The 13,109-nt window shown below is 29.6% G+C and overlaps 1 protein-coding gene across 1 annotated transcript in view; it reads left to right on the top strand.

Moving 5' to 3' along the window:
* Positions 1-13,109, top strand: part of LOC107439718 (prolyl 4-hydroxylase subunit alpha-1) — a 38,457-nt gene that overhangs the window by 3,953 nt on the left and 21,395 nt on the right. The window contains exons 2-4 of the mRNA XM_043053659.2: positions 1,630-1,833; positions 8,027-8,178; positions 10,001-10,165. Of these exons, the coding sequence (XP_042909593.1) occupies positions 1,643-1,833; positions 8,027-8,178; positions 10,001-10,165 (508 nt within the window). The 5' untranslated portion in view covers positions 1,630-1,642. The remainder of the gene's footprint in view (positions 1-1,629; positions 1,834-8,026; positions 8,179-10,000; positions 10,166-13,109) is intronic.

Below are 13,109 nucleotides of genomic sequence, written 5' to 3'. Positions count from 1 at the left end.
CAAACTTAATTGTTGTTTTACTACCACTTCGTAAAATCTTTTTCAACGACCTTACAAGTTGGCAGGTATGTTCATGCATATTGGTAATCCAAATTGTTCAATTAAAATTATTAATTGAAATCAGGAAAAGAAAAATATTAATTTTGCTACAACCTTAAATATTAAAAAAATCCTATTATAAAATTAGTGAAACTTATCAACCGTAATAAAAGTATTAATAAATTATGTCACCATCAAGCGGATTCATTATAAAAATGTCAGATATTTGATACTTTTTAAATTGTTAATATAACATGTTAGCCATAAAATCGTCTCAAAATAATTGTATAAAAGGTGAAGTAGCTAGAGATAAAATATGCTACCACTTTAAATATTCAAGGAAGCTATGACATTAAATTGGAAGCAGAAATTAATCGATTTATTATCAATAAATTGTAGTGAATTTTATGATTATTTACTCATGGCTTAAATAAAGCTACATAAATTTGGTCATAATAAAAAGAAATCTGAAATAATTCTAATCATGAATGATGAAATTGTATTATTTAGATTGCTCTTTAAAATCATCAGCTAAAAAATTTTAAAAAAAAGTAGCATGAATTTAAATTAAACATTTGGTAACTAAATTCACTAATCCTCAGAACTTTGAGTCAAACGTAAAATAACCCAAAGGTTACGGAAATGATGACATGTTTCCTTTTTTATAAGGAAAGTCATTTAACAGCTGGCCCAATTTTGAGCTTACGGCTACAAATGTTCAACTCCGTAGCCTTGTAATTTTGAATCCAATACTGAAGACAAGTAAACTCCTGTATGGAGTATTCATAGAAATTTTGTATTCTTGGTGAACTTTTTGATGGAACTTACCCGCATTTGCGTTATATTGAGAAGAAAATCACAGAAATTTCCAACGGTTGGCATGACGGCAAGGGGACTCTAATCTATGATTCGTCAACCACTGATGATATTTAGCGTCATTACTGTGGTCGGTGAGAGTCGGGTGTGGAATCCATATCGACCAGCCATCGCTGAGATTCAAACCCAGTTAACCTCATTGAAAGGCGAACGCTCTAACCCCTCAGTCAGCACAGCTCAGCATCTTTCCCTTGTAGTAAATAATACAAAAAGTTGAAAGCACATAAGGTTTTATTCGGGTAAAAAAAAAATGGCGATTAACCCCTTGGGGACGGGTGATTCACAAACGCATTCGAACGAAATCAGAATCAGGATGTAATTTAATAAAAAACGGTAACTTAAAAGTAGTCGTTTCTAATTTGACAGACTTACTTTGGTTTTACTTTAATTATTGCTAGTTTAATCATATATATAATCAATGATAATTCAAAGTATAACTAAATAGTTTTATTTTGAACAAAATAATGGTGAATTAAATAATTCAAGCAATTATAACTCCTCTCACAAATAAACTGCTACAGAATTACTTTGATTACCAGTTTTATCTTTTTACCCTGGTTGATACGGTCTTATGCTGGCACGTATTTGTGACAGTCGGCGCGAAAGGGTTAATAAATACATTTTTAAACACCATTTTTATCTCTGTGACTAGTGGAGTTAATTTTGCATTTTGCTAAATGATGTATAATATGACATTGTTTTGTTCTCTCTTAGGTACTTTTACAATATGGAGATGTGCTTCAAATTGTTGTCGGTGGGTATTGGCTTAATATTTCTATGTTTGTATAATAATATCAGTTGTGAAGTATTCACTTCCATGGCTGACGTGGAGAATTTGCTGAGTACTGAGAAAATACTTGTGGAGTCATTAGACAAGTATATTAAATTGGAAGAGAAGAGGCTAAATAAATTAAAGAAGTAAGTCAAAATTTATTTATTACTTTTGAACATTTTAATGTGGATTATTTGACCACAAATATTTTATTGGAAAAATTACATAACACCACCTAACCCATTGGCTCATACAGCGGGTAGCAGCTTGAAACAACTAAAAATTCAAAAATATTTGCTTTTAAGAATTCAGCAATTTCCAGAAACCGCTATTACCAATCACATTGCCTGCTAACCTCAACGAAACCAAACAAAATGACAAATACTCCACGATGAATGGGATAGGGGCAGCTTCGCGGCCCACGCACCAAAAGCAAGACAAAACAAGAAGCAACCTCTATTAATCACTTGACATATCATTTCTTGATATAGAAATGATTTTTGATTGCACCGTAAACAACAACTCGCAACGGAATTATGCACAGAGATGCCAACTGCTCCGGACACTCCAAAATAATGATATAAAAAACGGTAAATAACTACGAACTAAATCCTGAAAATATTTTAGTATTTTTGCTTGCTTTGTAACAGGTATAGTTTGACATAACTTTAACAAAGTGGTGAATTGTATAAGCCTATAAATTATTTAGAAACAGTGGTGGATAAAAATCTACTACATTGAATTTATTAAACCAAGAATCACAATTGATAAACTATCACTTTAAAATATTTACTTGCTGTCCGGAGCAAGATAGCTTCTCTGTGTTGAAAACTTCTGAGACACGTCAATTATTGTTTTGACATAAGAAACAAATGTCTCCCAGACGTCTTCGTATGTCAAGGGCTTAAGAAGGCGCTAGACCATACAAGAAACTTTTCATTGAAAATTTTCCTTCATCTCCATAAATAATTTATAATTTAAAGTTATAGTATAAAACAATTAGTTCTGGTAAACCTAGAGTAAGCCATGTTAAGTTAAAGATGCTGAAACGAAATTTTCTAAACATCGAAATAAAAACAAATTATGAGAGGATAACTTAGGATTTTGCAATGGGAAGTTCTCTTCAAATAATTTGCTTGTAAGTTGATTTTATTTTTAAATAATTTAACTCTATAAAAAAGTACAGCGATTGAATTTTTTTTAAGCGTTTGGCCTACTCTAGGTTTGTTTGAACACACTCTTTCTGTACTCATAATTTTAAATTAGTTATGGAGGGGAAACTGGATCAGCGTTGATAAGTTTCTCTCGTGGTATGGCTGCTTCTTCAATACGAATGAACAGATCAAAACATTTTAGACTAACTAGAGGGCTGCGCTCCCTGCTCGCTAACGCTCGCCAACCCCCGAAAATTGCTACGCAATCTTATATGGTTTGCTTCGCAAACAAAGCTGGCTTCGCTCGCTACTAACTTAGGTACATTGCAAATACACAAAATTCTAAGAATTCAAAACAATCATTCAAATCCATATAATAACTTTTTTTAAAAAAGAGATTACGTCTTTTTAGTAAATACTAAGTCATTAAAATAAATTTNCACTTTTTTGGTTCACTATATTCACAAAAAATGACATTATGCGTGTATAGCAAGGCAAGGGACCGAACATTTGGTTCACTATATCCGGGAGTTCGCTCACTATAAACTATGTTCACTATAGCGGGGTTTGACTGTATTAAGATCTATAAGTGAGCATAAATCATTTTTCTGAGTAATCATTTTTTGAAATAACATACAAAATTATATATATATATATATATATATTTATATTTTTAGAATCCTTATCCTTAAAAAAGGGCGGGGTAGACAAAATTTCGAAAAAATTGGGTCGTAAGAAAGATTTATATATATGGCGAAAGTTTAAAAAAATGCCAAATTACCTCGCCATAGAAAGTGAAACAATTTAATACAACCATAAAGAAACTGAATGAATGACAAGACGGCAAATACGAATTCGCATTAATAATTATTAAAATATATATTGAAAAAAATTAAAAAACATATTATTCCAATTCTATGCATACGTTTGTATATTATTGAAATTGTATCAATTAATGAAAGAACAAACTAAAAAATAAAATTAAAAAAAGCTAATGTCTAATCACATTCTGTCAGAAACATGTTTTTTTTAAACTCAACATTCCTTGAATAAAATGTTTTTATTCAATAAAATGTTTATTCAAATCTCTTTATTTAATTACTAATAAGTTTTTAGAATACTAAAAAAGAAATATCGTATTTTATGATTTTAAAAAAAAAGGATTAGCAATCGGTTATTAGTCAAAAAAATATAAATAAAATTTTACTCTACGCAGGCGTAAGTCAATTCCTTGTAAGTTACCTACATTTAAATATTAATAGCCCTATTTAAATATTTCTTTATTGTCGCCAAATTATTTTTTTAAAAATAATTAATTTTAATTTTTCTTGGCTTCTATCAAGTAAAAACTGCCGAAATTTTAGATTTTGCAATACAAAAATACGTAGATTAATATGGTAAAAAAAAATCATACCTCATAATTCAAAATTTTGTCATCCACAATTAAATTAAATAATAAAAAATAATTGTTAAAAATAATTATTAAAAATTATTTTTTGCATGACATTATCTTTGAGCAAATGGGTTTTCTAAGTGGGTGCAATTTTTTGAATTGCTTAATTAGTTTTAAAAGTATAACCAAAAGGGGAATTAACATTGAAGGATCCGAACTTTGGATCATGGAAGCCATATTTCCCAGATTGCGGATATTTCGAAGAGTAAGAATCCAAAAAAGTAAAAAAAATTATATGTTTATTCAGAGAAAGTACGTTTTTATGCCCGATTTCGTAACTTCATTAATAGTTAGAACTAAATAATTTGCATATTTGAGGTAACCCCCAAGAATCATTAAGATTGACACTTAGTAAGTGAAAATCCAATCATTTGAATAAAAGTTATTCAGGGTCATTTTTTTTTTTTTTTTTTTTTTTTTTTTTTTTTTTTTTTTTTTNTTGCCAACTGTATACTCTCTGGTGGTTAGAGATTCCAACTACGAGTTTCTTGATTCCAGCCAAAGAACTTCTCCATCCACATCACTTTTGAGACTTGGCATTTTGTATTTTATTCAAATATAAGTGTTTGCTGCTTAAATTTTTGTCAATATTTGTTTTAAATTTGAGAAATATTTGTTTTGGAACTATTCTGACACATTTTGCTCAATTTTAAGAAACACTTTTTTATAGTTTATGCCTGAATCAAAACGTAAATCACAAATTATGCCGAAATAAATTGTTTTTCAGAAGCCAAAAACCATTTTATGTTATTTATGATTAAAATGTATCAATTAAATTTATTGCTCGGTACTAACAAATTTAAAGATTAACTCCTTTAAGTCATAAAATACATTAAACAAAATTTTTCACATTTTATTTTTTATTTTTTTCCGATACATTAATCATTTTTGCTAACTATTTTGATGATGTGAATGTAATAGTTAAATCATAGTCCTTATAATCACCCAAAATAATTTATGCAACTGTAACAATTTCAAATGGATGAAATAACTATTTTCAATAATAACTACTTTCAATGAAATAATAACTATGTTCAATAATAATATTAAAATAATAAAACTAATTTTAAAATAATAATTTTAAAATAATAAAACGAGCAAAGTTTATGACTCTTGCAATTTGCATGGCTCGCCTCCCCCCCCCCCTTTAAGTCCAAGAAAGGTTGGCAAAGCACTGATCAACAGCACATAGAATTATATTTATATTGAACAAAAAATAAAATTTTTCTTTGATAAACAACACAGATTTTAAATGACTAAAAAAATTAAAAAAAAGTCCGTTTTAGAGTATAATAAAAGCTTTCTATAAAAGTCATTATTATAAATCTTAAAAGTACAAAATATTAATAAAAGTACAAAATATTATTAATATTAAATTAATCATAAACCTTACCTTTTGCACATTTTTTTTAAGAACGATGATTAGTTATTGACTTGCTTATACAAGAGCACACTCATCAGTAATCATGCAATAAATATAAATGATTAAACAAACATTTATTTCAGACATCGGTACTTCCCCTGAAAATCAAACCGAAACTTATGCCTGTAACCATAGGGATTTATCAAGACAGGAGCGAATGCGCATGCGTCGCAATGGGCGAATTTTCTAAATCGAAAACTGATTCGAAGCAGGTATGAAAATGTTTACTAAGTAGGAAAGTTTTAAAAAAAAGACCTAGAATCTAGGATCTGCATCTGCTAGTAATATTTTCGGAATTTTAATTAGATTTTTAATGTCGAAATAGTAACAAACTCCTTCAAAGCGATAGTCTTCATTTCATTTGGGGGGGGGGATTGCATTGTTTTAGAATTTGGAGCTAGATCTTATACATATTATTGTAAAACCTATGTCGAAATGCACAATTGTTCTTTATCTAAAGATTGTTTGTGATGCAGTTATCTTTCGTTTTTGAATATTTTTTAAACAGATATTTTATTAAATAACATGAGTTCAGAAGACAGGAAAATTAGACTATAAAGTAACTTGTAAATTTAATAAAATAAAAATGTAGTCACCGACTTTCATACCACAAAATATAGAATTATGTACCCAGTGGCGTAGCTAGGTAACCAAGGGCCCTGGGGCAAATTAAAAAATGGGGCCCCACTGCTATGTAAACTGATTAGGTTTTATCAAATAAAAATGTGAAATATACAAATACTTTAAAAATGCTAAGCTACGTAAGCTCTTTTTTGCGCACTGCAGGGCAGGTAATAAAAATATTAAACAGTAACAACATAAATTACAATTAATACTTGGTGTAGGTTTGGCTAATAAAACGAAATAGAGAAGATTCAAGGGTTTATTATATAAAGGTCGGGCCTACCAACTGACTAAATAACAATAATATTTACAATTTTTTCCTAGCTTTAGTTTTCGCAAAAGTATCAATGACTTCGTTTAAATCCAGGCTTGATGCGGTTTTGTTTTCAATTGCTATTAGCGATAAATGTCGGAGTCGAGTTTGGTCCATATTATTTCTTAAATAATTTTTTATTANAGTTCAGGTAAACCTAGAGTAAGCCATATTAAGTTAAAGATGCTGAAAAGAAATTTTCTAAACATCGAAATAAAAACAAATTATGAGAGGCAAACTTAGGATTTTGCAATGGGAAGTTCTCTTCAAATAATTTGCTTGTAAGTTGATTTTATTTTTAAATAATTTAACTCTATAAAAAAGTACAGCGATTGAATTTTTTTTAAGCGTTTGGCCTACTCTAGGTTTGTTTGAACACACTCTTTCTGTACTCATAATTTTAAATTAGTTATGGAGGGGAAACTGGATCAGCGTTGATAAGTTTCTCTCGTGGTATGGCTGCTTCTTCAATACGAATGAACAGATCAAAACATTTTAGACTAACTAGAGGGCTGCGCCCCCTGCTCGCTAACGCTCGCCAACCCCCGAAAATTGCTACGCAATCTTATATGGTTTGCTTCGCAAACCAAGCTGGCTTCGCTCGCTACTAACTTAGGTACATTGCAAATACACAAAATTCTAAGAATTCAAAACAATCATTCAAATCCATATAACAACTTTTTTTAAAAGAAAATTACATCTTTTTAGTAAATTCTAGGTCATTAAAATAAATTTGAATTCAAATAAATGACATGTAATTCGTTAAACCTATTAGAAATGTGCTATAGTATAAAATCTTAAAGCGTAACAACTTATCTAGGCCAAACAAATTCAATCGAACCTTTGTTTGGTCAATTAATATCGCTACACATCGTCACAAAATAATGATGCTTCTCTATATATTGTGAAAGTTTTTCCAATTTATCTAATTTGAATTATTTTTACATTGAACAATGTTTCAACTTTCTAAATAAAATATAGCAACATTTATTATAACATCATATTCGAGATTTATCGTTATAAGTGATACTCTCGTTATTATCATATTTAATGTTTAGAATTGTCAATATTGATCGTGATATTACCATATTATAAATTTATCGTTTTCTATAATACTCGTGAGACTTAGTCAATGTTTCATCGTCGTCGGGAGCTACAGTATATTCAACAATTATGGTAACGCATAGTTTATACTAAATAGAGTGAAAATTCTTTTTCAAGATTAAAAATATCGCTACTTTTAGATCTGGCTCGTTTCAAGTTGGCCTAGTAAAACTGAGTGCTGAAATTTTGTATTATTTAGCATATCGTATTAATCTGAAATAAAAAATCTGTGGTTGTTCACTGTAAATAAAAAAAGATTTATATTTAGGTTGAATCAAATGTATGCTAACCTGCATAATGCAGCGAAAAATGACAGCGTAACTTTTTTATCCAATCCGGTGAATGCATTTCTGTTGGTAAAGCAGTTGTCTTCAGACTGGAACACTACGATGAAATTGATTGATAATTCTAAGAGCCGAGGTAATTAATAAGTCATCATTTGTTTTTCAGAATGTGTTTACTATTTTCAACTTTTTGTTTATTCATGTTTCTCGTACACCCGGGAAAACTTAAGAATTGGTACAAAAAACCTGCTAAGTAGACCAACTGTCTAACTTGGGCTATATTTTCAAGAACCGAATTTACCCTATATAATAATGGGGTGCAAAAGTTCTGTAAAATGACCACCTGTCTGTCTATCTTCTGTGATTGCTAAAATCGGGCCTTGTTGTCTGCAGTTGTTATCGAATATTATTTTAAATAGTAAAATGCTTTGGAAAGCCTTTTTTTTACCACTATGTTATGTGTTAAAAATACACTTGCATAATATCAGAAGTTAACCTATGTTTCGAATTTCTGCCTGACCAGAAGAGGGCGTTGTAATCACTCACAATAATTCTGTAATCACTTATGTGGCAGGCAATGGATTGAATTGGATGGCCCCATTTCGTATCATATATTTTTATTGTTTTTTTATTAAATTTGTTTGTTATTAAATATGGTTTCTTTAATTAATGCACCCATTCACCAATGAATCATTCTGCAACAACCTAAGCCACGTTATGAATTGACCATATAAAAGACAGTAGAGGGCTTATGTAACAAATTAAGTACAACAAAAGTAATTTTTAAACGTTGAAGTGAAAATTATATGTTTTTTAATTGCATATATGTTTTTGCATAGCTATCAAAATGTGCTGATCGTTTTTTTAAATTAATCAGTTTAAGATTGAAAATATATAACAAATTTCATTTCCTGCAATTAATCTCATTTCTTAAGGTATATGCAGGGCACGTACGATAATTATAAAATGAAAAAGTGGGGTCGATATTTTAATGAAAAAATTACAAATTTCTGTTTATCTTTCATTTTAAAATTAGAATTTCGAAACTCGATGTAAGTATTGTTTGACGTATTTGCCTTGCGGCTATTGCCTCTTCATCTACTCTGCGTTGTCGAATGGCAGCGGAAGAATGATATCGGTATTTAGATATCACAAAAGGTGGTCTGTGTGAAATGAACGGTGCAACGTTCCGCGAAATGCATGCAGTGGCGTANAACGTATCCAATGAGCGAGCAAAGCGAGCATCGGATTGCGATGCAATCCGAAATGAACTACGAAAGCAGTTCCGAGGGTTAGCGAGCGCCAACGAGCAGGGGGCGAAGCCTCCTAGTTATAAATATTTTACTTATGTACCTAATAAATACTACACTCCTAAACGTTAGGCACGCTTAACCTGTTGCATATTAAGCTCATTCAAAATATACTTTTATTAGTGTTTCCATTATTGGGCGATTGATATTAGTCTCAGGCTATTAGAAGCAAATTCGGCCGGCTATCAAACGGCTGTATACGGGACTCGTACACACAACGTATCGAGTGGATTTGGTTAAATACGGTACTCATACACACAGAACATCTCGTGAATACAACCTAAATATGCAGCTGGTACACACAAGACATCGCTTGGGTGCAGGCTAAATTATCGCTCGAACACACACAGCATCGTGTGGAAACCGGCAATGTATGGCACTCGTACACACAAAGCATCACGTGTATGCCGACTAAATCAGGACTCGTAAGGAGATGGCATCTCGTGGATATGGGTTAAATACGACGTTCGAACACATAGGGTATCACTTGGATGCTGGTCAAATACGACATTCGAGACTAAAGAGATAAAATTGTTAATTTTGGGTTACAATTTTTGAGATTTAAAATGCTTAATAAAGGACTCCCTACTATTTTTCATACAGTTGCCATCAAATTCATTTATATCTCAATATTTCTCTGTGTCTTAGAGGCACTGACTTACCTTCTTTTGCGAAAAAGTCTTTTTCCGAACCGGGAGGATTTTGAAGGGGCCGCAGAAGCCTTGATGAGATTGCAGCAATTTTATTTATTGGACGCCACTACTCTAGCTAATGGTGATATAAAAGGCTTATACAAATCTCCAGAAATGACGGGTAAGTGTCTGTATCTCTTTTTTTAATTCGCTTATTTTCAATTAAATTATTGAACTCTTATGTAAGGTACTCAGCACCAGGATTCAAAACATTATCCTCTTGAGATCCAATCTTTAAATAATGTCCAAAAATGACATTTTTACTTAGAAATATGTAACTTAGAAAGAAGTAAGCTAATAAAAATGGGAAAAAAAGTTTTTTAAAAAAACTCAACGAATTAAACTAGATTATTATTTTTTAATTATTGTATTAAGAATAATAAATTTTATAATATTTAGCTCTTTGATACATATGGTAAAATACTTTTATAGTATTTTAATTTTCTTCTGAATACAGTTGAAAGTCTGAGAAACTGTTGACATTAAGAAATCGATATCGAAAAAGAAAGAATAAATTTCCTCCCCTCATAATTTTCCCAGTATATATTTTATTTTATTTCACAATCGACGTTGAAAGTTTTGAAATTGCGACTACCAATGTTCAACTCCGTAGTCTTTTAATTTTAAATCGAACCAAGATGACAAGAGAACTCTTGGAACAAGCATTGGGACAAACTTAACCTTCTTGGAGGAGTTTCTGATTGAACAAACCAGTATTTGCGTTACATGAATTAAAAAAATAATAAACTACGATTAGCCTGACAACAAAGTTACTCTAACCTATAATTCGTCTATGAGATACGGTAAACGAAAAATCGAAAACAGTAATCTTTCAGTTTCAAAAGTACGTCGCAAATGCAAACAAAAAAGGATATGGTTAAAAACATCAATATTTCTTTTAATACATTTCGAAAGATTTTATGAGCGAAAAAATAGTGATAAATAATAAATTTTGAAAAAAAAATCATAAATTTTAAGCAAAATATTCGAAGTTTGACTTTCGAACTGTTGTTTCGAAGCTTCGAGCCACATTAACAGATATTTTGTATTAGATGCCTTTTTACCACGTTTATATTATCTTGCCTTCGTGTATGTCTGCTCGGGTGGAATTTTGTAATCGATTTTAAACTAACTTCCCGACTAGCTACAGACTTCAAATTTGGCACATAGTTCAGAATTAGATGACCATGCATGAAAATGAAGAGAAAGAAGACATACAAAGTCAAATAAAATTAAAATTAAAGAAAATTTAATTTTTTCACGATTGTTGTCGATTCGATTATTTCAAATTAGTGTCACATGTCAGTTGAAAAGTTTTGTGTACAGTGAGTGAAAAAATTGAGATTTTGGAAGTGAGTACAAAAAAAAATTAAAATAGAAAATAATATTTTTAAAAACTACGTTTTTGTAGTGAAGAATAATAATTAAAAAATAAAAATTTGAAAAACGAAAAACGTGGGGAGCATGAAATACAATAACAGTGCATATGCACATACATATACACATTTTCTTACTCATACACATGCACATCCACATATACATCCACATACACATGCATATACACAAACATATTCCACATACACATCCACATTCAGGTACAATTACAATTACAGATATACATACACATATCCTCATGAGCACACATACAAACACTAATATAACATTACTGTTATATATTTCATGCGTTCTACGTTTTTCGTTTTTCAAATTTTTATTTTTTAATTATTATTCTCCACTACAAAAACGTGGTTTTTAAAAATATTATTTTTTATTTTGATTTTTTTAAAATTAAGTTTGGTTGCATGAAATTCACAAAATATTGCTTTTCGAATTTTTAATTTAGAATCTCAGAGTTTAGGAAACTTTGCTATTATTAATGTTCGTATTTAGAAGATAAAATAATAACTTTATGTGTTTTCTTTTTCTTTTAGCATTTATCAAATTCCGTTCCACATTTCAAAAACATATTTGTTTAACGTATTAAATGGTATTTACTAAAATGAGATTGGTTTAAAAATGTTCATAGCTCCATAAAAAATTGATCTTATTTATCTAAAATTAATAAAACTTATTCATTACTTCATAAGAAATTTCATTGCATAACCTCGTGATTACATTTCTTCTGAGTAAAACTAGATAATTGATACAATTGGGTTTTATAACTCATTGCGATTATTGTTTGCTTGTTTTTTTTATGTAAAAAAAGTACTGACAAGTCTTTTATGAGGATGTTGGAAATTATTGAAAATTTTATTTATCTTTAATTTTACTTTAATTTTCGATTTAATTTTATTTATCTTTAATTTTCGAATTTTTCTAGAAGTTATGTTGGTTGGTTTCAGCATATGAGTATTATACAGGAGCTAAAAACAGGGACAAATAGGTGCAATCCAATTTTGTTTTACATCTTATGGAAAATATAACTGCAATATTAGAGAATGAGGCATTAAAAAATTGAATTAGACTGTAGCATCAAATATAAATCATAAAATTGCAGTTCAATCTGTAAAAGTTTTAAAAATGCTGTGCGAATTTATTGATGTGAAAATCTTACCTGCAAATTAAATTGTAGACAAAATGCAGATTATTTTGCCAACTTACAAAATTTCGCTGAATAATCGAATTTTTGCAGTTGTTATACAGATAAAATTGAAAGGAAAGTATTAATTTCTTCCGTCTTCAAAAAACTGAATTTATTTTTATGTATTTTTATATGTAAGCATTTAGCGGAAAATATTAAAAAAAAATACTACACATTTTCTAAAGAAAAATTGCAGATTATTTCTGTCCTCAAATGAATTTTTCAATATCTTCAATATATATATATATATATAAGATATTGAAGAATTTTTTAAAAATATTTTCCACTAAATGCTTAGATATAAAAATATATAAAAATAAATTCCGCTTTTTGAAGACGGAAAAAATTTACACGTTCCTTTTAATTTTATCTGTATAATAACGGCAAAAGATATGCATTTTTTGTAAACAGACAAAATAATTTGTATTTTGTCTACAATTTACTTTGCTGATGTGTAGTTACATTTCAGATATATATATATTGT

Source organism: Parasteatoda tepidariorum, chromosome 6, assembly GCF_043381705.1.
Source record: "Parasteatoda tepidariorum isolate YZ-2023 chromosome 6, CAS_Ptep_4.0, whole genome shotgun sequence".
NCBI classification, from domain to species: Eukaryota; Metazoa; Arthropoda; class Arachnida; order Araneae; family Theridiidae; genus Parasteatoda; species Parasteatoda tepidariorum.
Note: the sequence above shows the minus strand (reverse complement) of the source record. Positions and strands in the feature narration are given on the sequence as shown.